The sequence below is a fragment of the Hylobates moloch genome, unplaced genomic scaffold (assembly GCF_009828535.3).
Source record: "Hylobates moloch isolate HMO894 unplaced genomic scaffold, HMol_V3 SCAFFOLD_12, whole genome shotgun sequence".
NCBI lineage: Eukaryota > Metazoa > Chordata > Mammalia > Primates > Hylobatidae > Hylobates > Hylobates moloch.
In genome coordinates, this window is record NW_026652287.1 from 49,182,600 (window position 1) to 49,199,331 (window position 16,732).

Sequence of the window (16,732 nt, forward strand, 5' to 3'; positions counted from 1 at the left end):
AGGAGTCAGGGGGCCTGCACCTGTCTCCATGTCACCCCTGTTCCTCCAAAGAGCAGGCACACAGTAGGTACTCAATAACAACTTGCTGGGGGCAAGGCGGGAGCAAGCTGTCTCTGCACCTGTGGCACCAGATGTTTTGTTGGACTGCAGACAGGGTGACTTGGGCTGTCCTTGTTCCGCCCCCAGGGCTCACCTGCTTGAGGAAACAGGAACTGCCTCGGGGCAGCCAGCTCCGCCCCATTGACGTGCAGACCTTGAATCGAAACCCAGGCTCCTGCAGGCACTGGCACAGCTACAGCGAGGGCCTCGGCCATCCAAGGGTCTCCCAGGTATGTGACCCAGAAGCCTCAGCCCTCCTCTCAGCCCTCGAGGAGACAGAACATGGGGGCTAGGCTAGGCCACAAGGAGGGACAGGGTTAGTGGGGCCCGGGGTGGCAGGAGGGATTTTCTGGGGGCATGGGGGAGAGCTTCATGGAGGAGGGGGTATTTGTGGTGACCACAAATGGAAAATGGAGCTGGAGTTGGGGAAAAGGGGGTCTTGGTAGGACAACAGCATGAGCAAAGGTGTGCAGAGGCAAGAGAGAGAGAGCAAGGATGTCTTTAGGTCTAGAATGTGGGTAGCAGGGAAGTAGAGGAGGCTCCCAGGCCAGGGTCAGGAGCTTGAATTTGAGCATGAGGTCTTTCATCACTCGATAGCTTTTCATGAGCAAAGACCCTTGCAGAAAAAAACAACATCACAAGAACCTAGCCCTAAGCCCTGATCCCTAGGAGGCCCTCAGGCTGGTGGAGACAGAGCAAGATAAAGACACTTTAGCTCCATGGAGTCATGGCTGGACCAGAGAGAGGAATGGGGGGGAACGCTGGGGACAGAGAGGGGTGCCAGGGCTTTGTCTGGGGGGAGATGTAGGAAAGCTGCCTGGAGGAGGGGACATTTTTACTGGGTTTTGAAGGATAAATAGGAGTTCTTCTAAGTAAAAAAAAAAAAGAATAAGCCTGTAAACATTACCCCATGCTAGGTCGCAACTGGATTCATGAATATTGTATATATCTCTCTATATATATACAGTGCCAGCTAAACTTTCCTAGGTAAATATCATTATCCCCAAATTAAAGGCAGAAATACAGGCACAGAGAGCCATTAAGTGACTTACCTGAGGTCACACAGTGGCTAAGTGGGGGAGCCAGGGTTTGAACCCAGGCCATCTGGGTCGAATTCCAGCTCTTTTTTTTTTTTTTTTTTGTGAGACGGAGTCTTGCTCTGTCGCCCAGGCTGGAGTGCAGTGACTCGATCTCAGCTCACTGCAAGCTCTGCCTCCCGGGTTCACGCCATTCTCCTGCCTCAGCCTCTTGAGTAGCTGGGACTACAGGTGCCTGCCACCACCCCCAGCTAATTTTTTGTATTTTTAGTAGAGACAGGGTTTCACCATGTTAGCCAGGATGGTCTCGATCTCCTGACCTCGTGATCTGCCTGCCTCAGCCTTCCCAAAGTGCTGAGATTACAGGCGTGAGCCACCGCACCTGGCCGAGGCTCTTTTTTTGTTGTTGGTGGTGATGGGGGTTTTTTGGGTTTTTTTTGTGTGTGTGAGACAGAGTTTCACTCTGTTGCTCAGGCTGGAGTGCAGTGGTGCGATCTTGGCTCACTGCAAACTCTGCCTCCCGGATTCAGGTGATTCTCCTGCCTCAGCCTCCCGAGTAGCTGAGACTACAGGCACATGCCATCATAATTTTTGTATTTTTATTTATTATTTATTTATTTATTTATTTATTTATTTATTTATTTATTTTGAGATGGAGTCTTGCTCTGTTGCCCAGGCTGGAGTGCAGTGGCTCAATCTCAGCTCACTGCAACCTCTGCCTCCCAGGTTCATGCAATTCTGCCTCAGCCTCCTGAGTAGCTGGGATTACAGGCGTGAGCCACCTTGCCCAGATAATGTTGGTATTTTTATTAGAGACGGGGTTTCACCATGTTGGCCAGGCTGGTCTCAAACTCCTGGCCTCAGGTGATCTGCCTGCCTCAGGCTCCAACAGTGCTGGGATTACAGTGCTGGGTGTGAGCCACTGCACCCAGCCTCTAATTCCAGGCTCTTAATTGCTTTGTCACCCTGCTTTATTAAACATTTCTTAATACAGTTATTTAATTTTGGTTGCCCCAGAATTCCTTCGGGCCATACCCCAGAGGATATGCTTGACATCTGGTTGGAGAAAGTCAATATTGACTGCCATTGGTCAACAGGCCCCGCCTCCTCATAGAAACAGCCCAGTAAAAAGATGTTTTGAGATATTGAAACATTAGATGGGGCCAATGGGTGGAGGCAGTGAGCTCCAGTTTAAGGACAGAATTTATGGTGAGCAGCCGGGCGCAGTGGCTCACGCCTGTAATCCCAGCATTTTGGGAGGCCAAGGCAGGCGGATCACTTGAGGTCGGGAGTTGGAGACCAGCCTGGCCAACATGGTGAAACCCCATCTCTGCTAAAAATACAAAAATGAGCCAGGCGTGGTGGCACATGCCTGTAATCCCAGCTATTCAAGAGGCTAAGGCAGGAGAATCACTTGAACCTGGGAGGCGGAGGCTGCAGTGAACTGAGATCACGCCACTGCACTCCAGCCTGGGCAATAGAGCGAGACTCCATCTCAAAAAAAAAAAAATGAATTAAGGGTGAGCAAGAGGGGTCCTGAAGGAACTATCTAGCAAGATACAATCCTTTGGCTTGTCTTACACTCACTTAATACTGTTTTGCAAAACGATGCTGCTTTCTCTCTCCAGCTCTGTCATTGGTACACAAAGTCCGGTGGTACTGCTTGCTTAAAATTGTCAAGAAAGTGTGTGAATTAATGATGCATCTGACATATTGTAAGTGTGCCATGAGTGGCTACAACGTGTGGTGACGTTGGTGGCAGAAGTGACTGTCTGAAGTCACATTTCTCTGGTGTTTAATGAAACCAAGGCAGGCAGGCACCGTGGCTCGTGCCTGTAATCCCAGTATGTTGGGAGGCTGACGTGTTAGGATTGCTTGAGCCCAGGAGTTCGAGGCCAGCCTGGATAACAGAGCAAGACCCTGTCTCTACAAAAAAAATTTTCAAAATTAGCCAGGCATGGTAATGCATGCCTGTAGTCCCAACTACTCAGGAGGTTGAGGCTGCAGTGAGGAGCATGAGCTGTGATTGCACCATTGCACACTCCAGCCTCAGGAACAGAGGAAACCCAGTCTCAAAAAAAAAAAAAAAAAAAAAAGAAAGAAAGAAATCAGGGCAACCCTTTTTGACCACCACTGTTGGGTCTGCTGTTTATTTCGTTCACTTGCCATTTTGTCATTTCCTCATTCCTCCAGGGGCATTGATATTTACTTAATATTTAAATATTCTACTCTTTTTTTTGAGACGGAGTCTCACTCTGTCCCCCAGGCTGGAGTGCAATGGCACGATCTTGGCTCACTGCAACCTCTGCCTCCTGGGTTCTAGCGATTCTCCTGCCTCAGCCTCCTGAGTGGCTCGGATTACAGGCACCCACCACCACATCTGGCTAATTTTTGTATTTTTAGTAGAGACGGGGTTTCACCATGTTGGCCAGGCTGGTCTCGAACTCCTGACCTCAGGTGATCCACCTGCCTCAGCCTCCCAAAGTGCTGGGATTACAGGCGTGAACCACCATGCCCAGCTCTAAATACTCTATTATTAAATTTCAAAACATTTATTTATAAAAGGAACCTCTAGTCCTTGCAATAATGGCACAAAAGTCTGGGCACAATGGCTCACGCCTGTAATCCTAGCACTTTGGGAGGCTGACACAGGCAGATTGCTTGAGTCCAGGAGTTTGAGACCAATGTGGGCAGCAAGGTGAAACCCCATCTCTACAAAAATACAAAAATTAGCCAGACGTGGTGGCACATGCCTGTGGTCCCAGCTACTTGGGGGACTGAGGTGGGAGAATCACTTGAGGGAAGAAGGTCGAGGCTGCAGTGAGCCGAGATGGGGCCACTGCACTCCAGCCTGGGTGACAGAGTGAGACCCTGTCTCAAAAAAAAAGAAAAAAACACAATGGCATAAGAAGAATAAAAGGAAAAGTCCTTGAAGGACTTTGGGGATGAGCCAATGAATGAATGTGTAAAAACTATCAGGCACATAGTAGGTGCCCAAAAAACACAAGTCAGTGGGTTGTTTTGTTTTGTTTTGTTTTGAGACAGAGTCTCACTCTTTTGCCCAGGCTGGAGTGCAGTGGTGCAATCTCGGCTCACTGCAGCCTCCGCCTCCTGGGTTCAAGTGATTCTCGTGCCTCAGCCTCCCAAGAAGCTGGATTATAGGCACATGCCGCTGTGCCCAGCTCATTTTTGTATTTTTGTAGTGACAGGGTTTCACCACGTGGCCCAGACTGGTCTTGAACTCCTGACCTCAGGTAATCCACCTGCCTCAGCCTCCCAAAGTGCTAGGATTACAGGCATGAGCCACCACGCCCGGCCACACAAGCCAGTTTTTTTTTGTTGTTGTTTTTGAAATATGGTCTTGCTCTGTTCCCCAGACTGGACTGCAGTGGCACAACCACAGCTCACTGCAGCCACATCCTCCCGAGCTCAAGGGATCCTCCCACCTCAGCCTCCCGAGTAGCTGGGACTACAGGCATGCACCACCACACCCAGCTAATTTTTAAATTTTATTTTATTTATTTATTTACTTATTTATTTTTTGAGGAGTCTCACTCTGTCACTGGAGTGCAGTGTTGCGATCAGGCTGTCACAGTCTCACTCTGTCACAGGAGTGCAGTGTTGCGATCTTGGCTCACTGCAACCTCCGCCCCCCGGGTTCAAGCGATTCTCCTGCCTCAGCCTCCGGAGTAGCTGGGATTACAGGTGCCCACCACCACACCCAGCTGATTTTTGTATTTTTAGTAAAGACAGGGTTTCACCAGGTTGACCAGGCTGGTCTCAAACTCCTGACCTCAGGTGATCTACCCACCTTGGCTTCCCAAAGTGCTGAGATTACAGGCATGAGCCACCGCACCTGGCCGAATTTTTTAATTTTTTTGTAGAGATAGGAGTCTCCTTATGTTGCCCAGGCTGGTCTGGAACTCCTGGGCTCAATCAGTCCTCCCACCTTGGCCTCCCAAAGTGCTGGTGTTACACGTGTGAGCCATCACACCCAGCCACAAGCCAGTTTTAAGTCCATTGCTCTGTCCACCCTGGAGGACTTCTCAAAGGAGGAGGCACCATAAGCTTCAAGAACAGAGCAAAGATAAGAGGTGCATCAAGCTTGATTCTTGTCTTCCCTCCCTTCTCTACCCAGGTGACCTTCCCTCCACCTCAGGAAGCTATGACAGAGGCCAGGAAGCCGCCCCTACCGCTACCCCCACGGCTGGACTGGTTTGTGCACACCCAGGTGGGCCAGCTGGCCCAAGACGGGGTCCCCGAGTGGTTCCATGGTGCAATCTCAAGAGAGTGAGGACACACCCACACCCTCCACCCTGCCCTCCCCATTCTTTCCTTGTCTGTCCCTACCCTGGGCAGCTTTTAACTGCAGAATTCTGGACTTGGCTCAGCTCAGTGTGGCAAGAGGCTAAAATGAGCTCCAGGCTCCCAGGCTTGAATCCTGCCACCTCTGTGGGCTCACTGTGTGACCTGGGGCAAGTTACTTGCTCTCTGTGGGCCTCAGCTTTCTCTATACAAGTGGCCAACAGGCCAGCACTGCCAGGGACCTGGCAGCACCCCACACCTCGCCCAGGCCAAGCATTACCAATCAACGATGGCAGGATGCAGCCTCAGAATCTTTCTGTCTTTCTTTCTTTTTGAGACAGGGTCTCACTCTGTCACCCAGGCTGGAGTGCAGTGGTGCAATCTTGGCTCACTGCAACCTCTGCCTCCCTGATTCAAGTGATTCTTCTGCCTCAACCTCCTGAGTAGCTGGGATTACAGGCACATGCCACCAAGCCCGGCTAATTTTTGTGTTTATAGTAGAGATAGGGTTTCACCATGTTGGCCAGGCTGATCTCAAACTCCTGGCCTCAAGTGATCCACCCACCTCGGCCTCCCAAAATGCTGGGATTACAGGCGTGAGCCACTGCACCCAGCCAGAATCTTTCTGAACACAGTACCCCAAGCAGCTGCTCTCAACCCATCAGGATACAACCAATGTGCCCTTTCTTTTTTTTTTCTTTTTCTATTTTTTTTTTTTTTTTGAGACAGAGTTCTGCTCCTGTTGCCCAGGCTGGTGTGTAGTGGCGCGATCTCGGCTAACTGCAGCCTCTACTTCCTGGGTTCAAGCAATCCTCCTGCCTCCTGAGTAGCTGGGACTACAGGCATGCACCACCACGCCCAGCTAATATTTGTATTTTTAGTAGAGACGAGGTTTCACCATGTTGGCCAGGCTAGTCTCAAACTCCTGACCTCAAGTGATCTGCCCGCCTCGGCCTCCCAAAGTGCTGGGATTACAGGCATGAGCCACTATGCCTGGCCCCAATGTGCCCTTTCTACCTCAGACTGTGAGCTCTGAGGATGTGGGCCTGGCTTTAACTAAATGGAGGAAAAAATATTTATTTATGGCCACTCTCTGCATGCAGGAAATTGAGAAAATTCTGTGAAGGCCACAGAGAGGAAGTAGTGTTGGTCATGGTTTCTGAGCTCTGGGGCCTTGCTGAACAACAGAAATATAACATGAGTTGCACATTGCAATGTAAAAAAATTTTAGTAGTTATATTAAAAGAAGCAGCTGGATGCACTGGTACTTACCTTTAATCCCAGCTACTTGGAATGCTGAGGCAGGAGGATCGCTTGAGCCCAGGAGTTCAAGGCTGGCCTGGACAACATAGTGAGACTCCATCTCTAAAAGGAATTTTAGGCTGGGTGCGGTGGCTCATGCTTGTAATCCCAGCACTTTGGGAGGCCAAGGCGGGCAGACCACCTGAGGTCAGGAGTTCGAGACCAGCCTGGACAACATGGTGAAACCTTGTGTCTACTAAAAATACAAAATTATCTAGGCGTGGTGGCGCATGCCTGTAATCCCAGCTATTCGAGAGGCTGAGGCAGGAGAATCACTTGAACCCGGGAGGCGGAGGTTGCAGTGAGCAACAAGAGTGAAACTCCGTCTCAAAAAAAAAAAAAAAAATTAACCGGGCATGGTGGCACGTGCCTGTAATCCCAGCTACTCGGGTGGCTGAGGCAGGAGACTTGCTGGAACCCTGGAGGCAGAGGCTGCAGTAAGCTGAGATTGTGCCACTGCACTCCAGCCTGAGTGACAGAGCAAGACTCCAACTCAAAAAAAAAAAATTTTTTTTTAAATTAGCCAGGCATGTGGAACATGCCTGCGGTTCTGGCTACTCAGGAGGCTGAGGTGGGAGGATCTCTTGAGCCCAGGAATTCAAGGTTTCAGTGAGTTATGATTGCACCTCTGCACTCCAGCCTGAGTGATAGAGCAAGACCCTGTCTCAAAAACAAAAAACGATTCATGAAACAGCATATGTTCCTCTTTTCTGCTGTTTTGGAAATCAGTACAAAAGGCCAGTGGCCTCTGCATCGAAGAGTACAGGACCAAAGTCTCCCCAGCTTGTCCCACGGAAGGCCGCCTTCCTCTCTGTGAACTCCAGATAATAATGGTAGTAATATAGAAAACAGACTGGTTTTGGTGGCTCACGCCTGTAATCCCAGCATTCTGGGAGGCCGAGGCAGGTGGATCACCAGAGGTCAGGAGTTCGAGACCAGCCTGACAAACAGGTGAAACCCCGTCTCTACTAAAAATACAAAAAATTAGCTGGGCGTGGTTGCGGGTACCTGTAAGCCCAGTTACTTGGGAGGCTGAGGCAGGAGAATAGCTTGAACCTGGGAGGCAGAGGTTGCAGTGAGCCAAGATTGCATCATTGCACTCCAGCCTGGACAACAAGAGCAAAAACTCCGTCTCAAAAAAAAAAAAAAAAGAGAGAGAATAATAGTAATAATAACAACAAACACTTTGGGAGCACTTAGCAGGTAGCAGCTGTCATGCTCATGTTGCAAGTTCTTTCTGTTCTCACAGCAGCCTTGGAAGTGGAGTTTACTCTCCCCTTGAGGAAGCTGAAGGTCAGAAAGGGAGAGACGATTGCCTGAGGTCACACAGCTGATGGACAGTAGAGCTGGGTTATGAACTCGAATGCATCTGAGTATACAGCTCCTTCTTTGTTACTTGTGACACTTTGATCCACCCAAAGGTGCCTTAATCGGGGGATTCCAGGCATTGGGAAGTGGCTGTGGGAGATGGGAAGAGGTCTGGCCTGAGATCAATGCCATAAGACGCCTCCTAGCTCCTCGGGGGGAACATCCCTAATCCCTGAATAGCCCAAGGTCTGCAACAACTGAAAAAAAAAAAAAAAAAAAAAAAAAGATGGGTTTGGGATGTTTGTTCATTTAGAAAACAGGCCGGGCACGGTGGCTCACGCCTGTAATCCCAGCACTTTGGGAGGCTGAGGCAGGCGGATCACTTGAGGACAGGTGTTTGAGACCAGCCTGGCCAACATGGTGAAACCCTGTCTCTACTAAAAAAAAAAAAATAGCTGGGCATGGTGGCGGGTGCCTGTAATCCCAGCTACTTGGGAGGCTGAGGCAAGAGAATCACCTGAACCCGGGAGATTGAGGCTGCAGTAAGCCGAGATCGTGCCATTGCACTCCAGCCTGGGTGACACAGCAAGACTCTATCTCAAAAAAAAAGGAAAAAAGATGCCGGGCACAGTGGCTCACACCTATAATCCCAGCACTTTGGGAGGCCGAGGTGGGCAGATCACGAGGTCAGAAGATCGAGACCATCCTGGCTAACATGGTGAAACCCCGTCTCTACTAAAATATACAAAAAATTAGCCGGGCGTGGTGGCGGGCGCCTGTAGTCCCAGCTACTTGGGAGGCTGAGGCAGGAGAATGGCGTGAATCCAGGAGGTGGAGCTTGCAGTGAGCTGAGATTGCGCCACTGCACTCCAGCCTGGGGGACATAGCGAGACTCTGTCTCAGAAAAAAAAAAAAAAAAAAAAGGAAAAAAGAAAAATGAAAACTACCAGCCTTCTCCATGAATGGGCCAATGGCCCCAGGAGTCTAACTGGTATGTGGGGCGACTGGACTGTGTCATTTCCTTTCTATGTGTGCCCTTCCAGGGATGCTGAGAACTTGCTGGAGTCACAGCCACTGGGATCCTTTCTCATCAGGGTCAGTCACAGCCATGTGGGCTACACACTCTCCTACAAGTAAGGCCTGGGCCGGGGGCCAGGGCAGGGGCAGGTGGGCTCTCGGGCTTCCTTGGAGGGGGCAAGGGGTGCTTCATGTCATAGCTTCTCAGAAAGCAGCAGTAACTGAGGCTGTGGATCTGAGAACGGGAGCTGCTAGCCAGGCAATGAGTGAAGCTTTTATCTGTAGTGGCATGTTTCATCTGAGGTCAGCCTTTGTACTCCTGTGTTATAAATGGGGGAAACTGAGGCACAGCGAGGTTAGTAACCTGCTGGGTGTCCCATGGCTAGTGAGTGAAGAAGCCTGCATGTGAACCTGGGGTAGTCTGGCTGTAGCAGTGATGCTGCCAGCCCAAGGGCTGGAGACTTGGGGCAGGGATGAGGGGAAGTAGGATGTCCCAGCCCCCACAGTGTCTCCGCAGAGCCCAAAGCAGCTGCTGCCATTTCATGGTGAAGCTCTTGGATGATGGGACTTTCATGATCCCCGGGGAGAAGGTGGCCCACACCTCGCTGGATGCCCTGGTCGCCTTCCACCAGCAGAAGCCAATTGAGCCACGCAGGGAGCTGCTGACACAGCCCTGCAGGCAGGTGAGGGCAGGGGCCCACAAGGTTCACAGCCATTTCCTTGGGGCCAAGCCCCCCAGACCCCTTTGTTTCCCACACCCCCATCAACTACTCTTGATTCTGTCACTCTCATGGTGTTTGGCCCCTCCGGCCCCACCCCTCGTAGTCCCTCTGCCCCCCACAGCCGTCTCCCTTGTGGTTCCTGCTTCCCCATGGCTCCGCCCTCCAGGCCCATGTCAACAGGCTGATTTTTTATAAAGGTTCATGTGCCAAGTATAATCTTGGCTCATCTGAAGGAATGGCATCTTTCCTTAGAAGGCTCAGTGGGCGTGGCCTGGCTCCCAATACACTTTCCTTAGAAGGCTCAGTGGGTGTGGCCTGGCTCCCAATAAACTGCTGTGAGCTGGGCATGTTTCCTTAGAAGACCTAGTGGGCGTGGCCTAGCCCCTAAGAAACTGCTGAGGAGGAGGTATCTCTCCTTAGAAGGCTCAGTGGGTGTGGCCTAGCTCCCAATAAACTGCTGTGGGCGGGGCATCTTTACTTATAGGGCTCAGTGTGCCTGGCCTAGCTCCCAAGAAACTGTGGTAGGCGGGGCATCTCTCCTTAGAAGGCTCAGTAGGTGTGGCCTGGCTCCCAAGAAACTGCTATGGGCGGGGCATCTTTCCTTATAGGGCTCAGTGGGCCTGGCCTAGCTCCCAAGAAACTGTTGTGGGCGGGGCATCTTTCCTTAGAAAACTCAGTGGGTGTGGCCTAGCTCCCAAGAAACTGCTGTGGGCAGGGCATCTTTCTTTAGAAGGTTCAGTGGGTGTGTCAGGACCCCTAAGAAATGGCTGTGGGTGGGGCATATTTTCTTATAACGCTTAGTGGGCGTGACCCAGGTACTAAGAAACTGCTATTCAAGGGATGGTCCCTGAGACCTGCCTTCCAGGGTCGGCGCAGGACCTCTCCCCCTCCCTAGTGCTGAGCTACAGTCCCCTTCCGCCCTGCAGAAGGATCCCGCAAATGTGGATTATGAGGATCTCTTCCTCTACTCCAACGCAGTGGCCGAGGAAGCTGCCTGCCCGGTGTCTGCCCCTGAGGAGGTATGTATATGACAGGAGGCTGGCACCGCCCACCTGGCTGAGGGGCAGGAGCAGAGGTGATCAACAGCTGTCAGAGGAGGCTCCTTCTAGAATGAGAATGCGATCCTACAGCTTGGTGCTTTAAACCTTTCCAGTGCTTTCCCAACACCGAGATTAAATTTCAAACTACAATCTCAGTTCCTCTTTCTGCCTATCACCTACCCAGCACCAGCCCTGCTGCCATACCGTCTGTTGTTCAGACACTCCAAGCTAGCCTCGGGGTCTCTGCGTGTGCCGGCCCCACCTCAGGTCCTTTGCACAAACTGTGTGCCCTGCCCCTAGATTTCCCATGTCTTCATTCATTTCTCCTTCAAGTGCCTCCTTCCCCAGGCCCCAGACCTAAAGCAACACCTTCTGGATTCTCCTTCACATTACCCTGTTTATTCACTGCAGCGGACTTCCCAAAAATGTTCCCCAAAATCCTATTTACTTATGGGTTACATGCTCCCTGGCTGCCTTCCCAATCAGACTGTGAGCTCTGAGAGACTGGAGACTCCATCTGGCTTGTTTGCCTTTGCTTCTCCCACCCCTCTGAGAGGACCTGCCATATTGAAGGTGCTTAACTAATGAATCTCTGGAGTAGATGAATGAATGCATCTTGGGGTTTGGGAGACCTTTAGGCACCCCTAGGTTGAAGTCTAAGTGCTTTCCAAGCCCCTTGCCCAGCAGGGGAAGTTATGACAGTGGTACAAATGAAACAGGCTGGTGTGATGGACATCAGTGGAGGGGGGGGTGCAAGTGGGGGAAGGCAGTCAGGGAAGGCTTCCTAGAGGAGGTGGCATATAGCTGAGATCTGCAAGGTAAGGAGGAGCCAGTCATACACACAGACACAGGGAGGACATTCCAGGCAGAGGGAATGGCACTTGCAAAAGTCCTGGGGCTTGGTGTGTTTGGAAAACAGAACAAAAAAAGCCAGCATATAGATGGAGTGGGGTTAGTGAGAGAGAGATTGTCAGAAGCTGAAGCCCCAGGGTCAGCAGGGGCCAATAGTGCAGGGCCTTGGGTCCAAGGTAAGGAGCTGGGATTCTAGTCCAATTGCACCAGGGAGGAGCCATAGGAGAGTGTATGCATGGGAGGACTTTTTTTTTTTTTTTTTTTGAGACGGAGTCTTGCTTTGTCGACCAAGCTGGAGTGCAATGGCACAGTCTAGGCTCGCTGCAACCTCCGCCTCCCAGGTTCAAGCGATTCTCCTGCCTCAGGCTTCTGAGTAGCTGGGACTACAGGTGCATGCTAATTTTTGCATTTTTAGTAGAGACCGGGTTTCACCATGTTGGCCAGACTGGTCTCAAACCCCTGACCTCATGATCTGCTCACCTCGGCCTCCCAAAGTGCTGGGATTATAGGCGTGAGCTACCACACCTGGCCAGGACTGGTAGTTTTAAATGTTTCCTGTGGCTACTGGCTGCAGAAGGGGCTTTCCTGGGCACTGGTGGAGATGGAAAGAAGGAGGAAGTGAGGTGGGGCTGGGGGACAGTGTCAAGGTGGGAGGGACAAAAATGAGAGCCCAGGCGTGGAAAGAAACATGGATATTTGGTCTGCGTAGTGGCTCACACCTGTATTCCCAGTGGTTTGGGAGGCTGAGGCGAGAGGATTGCTTGAGGCCAGGACTTTGAGACCAGCCTGGGCAACACAGCAAGACCCTGTCTCCACAAAAAATTAAAAAATTAGCCAGGCATAGTGGCGCATGCCTGTAGTCAGCTACTCTGGGGCCTGAGGTGAGAGGATTGCTTGAGCCCGGGAGTTCGAGGCTGCAGTGAGCCATGATGGCACCACTGCACTCCAGCCTGGGTGACAAAGCAAGACCCTCTCAAAAAAAAAAATCTGTAGAGATGGGCTCTCACTACATTGCCCAGGCTGGTCTCAAACTCCTGGCCTCAAACAATCCTCCTGCCTCAGCCTCCCAAAGCACTGGGATTACAGGCGTGAGCTATCACACCTGGCCCCACATTTTTGTAAAGATAGTATTTTGTTACCTGTGAAAATCAGGTAAAATTCACATTTCCATGTTTATAAATAAAGCTATATTAGAACCCAGGCACGCTCATTGGTTGACATGTGACCTCTGGCATCCCCTACAACAGCAGGGCTAAGTAATTGAGACAGATGGTACAGCCTGCAAAGTTGAAATATTTACTCTCTGAGTCTTTGTAAAAGAACTTTGCCAGGCTGGGTGCAGTGGCTCATGCCTGTAATCCCAGCACTCTGGGAGGCCGAGATGGGTGGATCACCTGAGGTCAGGAGTTCAAGACCACCAGGGCCAACATGGTGAAACCATGTCTCTACTAAAAATACAAAAATTAGCCAGGCATGGTGGTGTGCTTTTAGTTCTAGCTACTTGGGAGGCTGAGGCAGGAGAATCGCTTGAACCCAGGAGGTGGAGGTTGCAGTGAGCCGAGATTGCACCACTGCACTCCAGACTGGGTGATAGAGTGAAACTCCATCTCAAAAAAAAAAAAAAAGAAGAAGAAGAAGTTTGCCAACCCCTGGGGGAGACGGCAAAGCCATTTACTGAGACGAGAAAGATGGGGCATGGGATCAGGTTTGGGGGTTCACACGCGGACGTTTCTCAGCCGCAGGGTGTCTGGGTGGAACCCAGGCTCCAATTTCTGGGACAGACGTGGTGCTCTGGTGGGCGAGCTACCCCAGGCCTCACCCACTCTCGTTTTCAGGCCTCCCCAAAGCCAGTCCTGTGTCACCAATCAAAGGAAAGGAAGCCATCAGCAGAGATGAATGGAATAACCACCGAGGAAGCCACTTCCTCCTGCCCCCCAAAAGCTCCTCTTGGAGAGACCCGCCAGAAACTCTGGAGGAGCCTCAAAATGCTTCCCCAGAGAAGCCAGAGGGTCCGGCAGCAGCTAAAAAGCCACCTCGCCACTGTGAACTTGTCATCACTCTTGGATGTCCGGAGATCCACGGTGATCTCAGGCCCTGGGACCGGAAAAGGCAGCCAAGATCACTCAGGGGATCCCACCTCGGGGGACAGAGGCTACACGGATCCCGACGTGGCCACATCTCTCAAAAGCCCCTCACTGCCCCAGGCACCAAAAGACAGAAAGGTCCCCACCAGGAAGGCCGAGAGGTCGGCCAGCTGCATTGAGGTGACCCCAGGGGACAGGAATTGGCACCAAATGGTAGTGAGAGCCCTATCCTCCCAGGAGTCCAAGCCAGAGCACCAGGGCTTGGCAGAGCCTGAGAACGACCAGCTCCCAGAGGAGTACCAACAACCGCCACCCTTTGCCCCTGGATACTGCTAGAGAACAGGTCCACCCTGGCTCTGGGACTCTTGCTGCCAGGGGCTGCCACACTCCTGAATGTCCTAACATTTCTTCCATGGCCCCACGCCATGGCATCCGGGAGTCTTCGGGAACCCGGGAAATGGAATAAAGATGTTTTTGGGGTCTGTTCCTGCACTCACCCGTGGGGTGAGCTGGTTATTTTAGCAATAATCATCAGAGTGACGCTAATGGTTTGGGGCGCCACGTGTACATCAGCCCCGGTGCCAGACCCTCTATTCATTATTTTACGCCTCAGAGCAAGGCCCTCAGGGAGGGTCATCCTCCATGTTTTGAAGAAGAGACTGAGGTTCAGAGAGGACCAAGGCCACAGAGTTATGTGTGTCAGCACCAGGATTTGAAGCCAGGTGAATCCGAGCCTTTTTCCCACATCATCTGTTTGTTCTGTTGTCTAAAAGCACACGGCAGGCCGGGCGCGGTGGCTCATGCCTATAGTCCCAGCACTTTGTGGGGCCGAGGCAGGCAGATCGCTTGAGGCCAGGAGTTCGAGACCAGCCTGGCCAACATGGTGAAACCCCGTAAAAAATTCAAAAATTACCCGGACGTGGTGGCGCATGCCTGTAATCCCAGCTACTTGGGAGCCTGAGGCAGGAGAATCACTTGAACCCAGGAGGCAGAGGTTGCAGTGAGCTGAGATCGCATCACTGCAGTCCAGCCTGGATGACAGAGTGAGATTCCATCTCAAAAAATAAATAAATAAATAAAAATGAAATAAAAAAATAAAAGCACGCTGCAGGGTCTCTCACCAACCGGAGCTGTATCCAGGCTCAACTCCGAGTGTGTCCCCAGTGGCACCCGTGGCTATTCATGCCTTCCTCCTGGGGGTTTCATGCAAATGAAGGAGATGAGATGTGTTGAGGGCCTGGTGTGCAGTAGGCATTTGGACATCATCAGTGTTGGTTTCAGGAGAAGCACATGAGCGTCTTTCCTTTAAAAAGGGAAGAGGCAGCCGGGCGTGGTGGCTCACGCCTGTAATCTCAGCACTTTGGGAGGTGGAGGCAGGTGGATCACGAGGTCAGGAGATCGAGACCATCCTGGTTAACACAGTGAAACCCCGTCTCTACTAAAAATATAAAAAATTAGCCAGGTGTGGTGGCGGGTGCCTGTAGTCCCAGCTACTCGGGAGGCTGAGGCGGGAGAATGGCGTGAACCCGGGAGGCGGAGCTTGCAGTGAGCCAAGATCACACCACTGCACTCCAGCCTGGGTGACAGAGCGAAGACTCCGTCTCAAAAAAAAAAAAAAAAAAGGGAAGAGGCAGCCATGTGTGGTGGCTCATGCCTGTAATCCCAGCACTTTAGGAGGCTGAGGTGGGAGGATTGCTTAAGCCCAGGATTTCAACACCAGCCTGGGCAACATGGCAAGGCCTCGTATCTACAAAAATTCAAAAAATTAGCCAGGTGTAGTGGCACACGCCTGTAGTCCCAGCTATTTGGGAGGCTGAGACAGGAGGATCATCTGAGCCCAGGAGTTCAAGGCTGCATTGAGTCACGATCACCCCACTTCAGCCTGAGCAACAGAGAGAGACCTTGTCTCAAAAAAGAAAAAAAAAAAAAGGCTGGGGATGGAGGAGGCATGACAGGGCCATGATGGTGGAGGGCTCTGGAGGGAATCCTAGGTTGTGGGGCTGTGTGACCCTTGGCAAGTCTAGACATCTCTGGGCCTACTTTCTTACCTGGAAAATGAGAAGAGCAGTCCCTCTTCAGGATGAACCAGCAGAATGCATGTAAAACCTGGGACTTTGGTGTACAGTAGGTGTTTTTCTTTTTTTTCTTTCTTTTTTTTTTTGAGATGGAGGAGTTTTGGTCTGTCGCCCAGGCTGGAGTGCAGTGGTTCGATCTGGGTTCACTGCAACCTCTGCCTCCTGGTTCAGTCAATTATCCTGTCTCAGCCTCCTGAGTAGCTGGGACTACAGGCGTGCACCACCACATCCAGTTACTTTTTGTATTTTTGGTAGAGACAGGGTTTCGCCACGTTGCCAAGGCTGGTCTCAAATTCTTGGGCTCAGACAATCTGCCCGCCTCGGCCTCCCAAATGCTGGGGTTACAGGCTTGAGCCACCGTGCCCAGCCCAGTAGCTGCTTAATTTACTAGCGGGTTAAGATGGGAGTGAGCTCTCTAGACATGACATACTGTAAAATGGAGGTGTCTGGGGAGGTCCCTAGGGGCTGGTATTGGTTGCAGGAGTGACTACTCCTTGGACTGACTTGAGCGTAGATGGGGGCCCTGGGGCAACCCCAGGTGGAGGCGGTGTGGGGTTCCCCAAATGTACAAGGTTCAGACATCTGGGATCTGGTATGAGGTGCACCTGGGTTCAAGCTCGCCCCTGCAAATGACTTGTGGGTGGCCTTAGGCAAGTCACTCTGCTCCCTCCAAATGAGGGCATTATCCTCGGCCAACTCTGCAGGGATGTCATAGGGGGTCAATGTCACGTTTAGGGGGCAGAGGCATCATAAACTGTGAAGTGCAGCAGCCACCTCAGTGAATGACATTCCCACCCCTCCTCTTGGCAGCTCTAATGAATCAGCCCGGGAGTAAAAGTTTCAGTCCCTTTGATGACTCAGGGTTTGAGGGATAAAAAGAAACTTGAGTAG

The 16,732-nt window shown here is 51.5% G+C and overlaps 1 protein-coding gene across 1 annotated transcript; it reads left to right on the top strand.

Moving 5' to 3' along the window:
• Positions 1 to 239: 239 nt before the first annotated feature.
• On the top strand, positions 240 to 14,854 carry HSH2D (hematopoietic SH2 domain containing). Its single transcript, XM_032170016.2, has 6 exons — positions 240 to 329; positions 5,275 to 5,426; positions 9,095 to 9,184; positions 9,586 to 9,751; positions 10,717 to 10,809; positions 13,518 to 14,854. The coding sequence occupies exons 2-6, from the start codon at positions 5,302 to 5,304 to the stop codon at positions 14,100 to 14,102; spliced, it is 1,059 nt and encodes a 352-aa protein (XP_032025907.1). The 5' UTR covers positions 240 to 329; positions 5,275 to 5,301; the 3' UTR covers positions 14,103 to 14,854.
• The last annotated feature ends 1,878 nt before the right edge of the window (positions 14,855 to 16,732 follow it).

What these genes read in the sequence shown, in the direction of transcription:
- HSH2D (XM_032170016.2), top strand. Translation starts at nt 5,302, where the DNA reads ATGACAGAGGCCAGGAAGCCGCCCCTACCGCTACCCCCACGGCTGGAC. An exon ending in CATGGTGCAATCTCAAGAGA is followed by an intron (nt 5,427 to 9,094) that starts GTGAGGACACAC and finishes GTGCCCTTCCAG; the next exon opens with GGATGCTGAGAACTTGCTGG. An exon ending in CGGTGTCTGCCCCTGAGGAG is followed by an intron (nt 10,810 to 13,517) that starts GTATGTATATGA and finishes TCTCGTTTTCAG; the next exon opens with GCCTCCCCAAAGCCAGTCCT.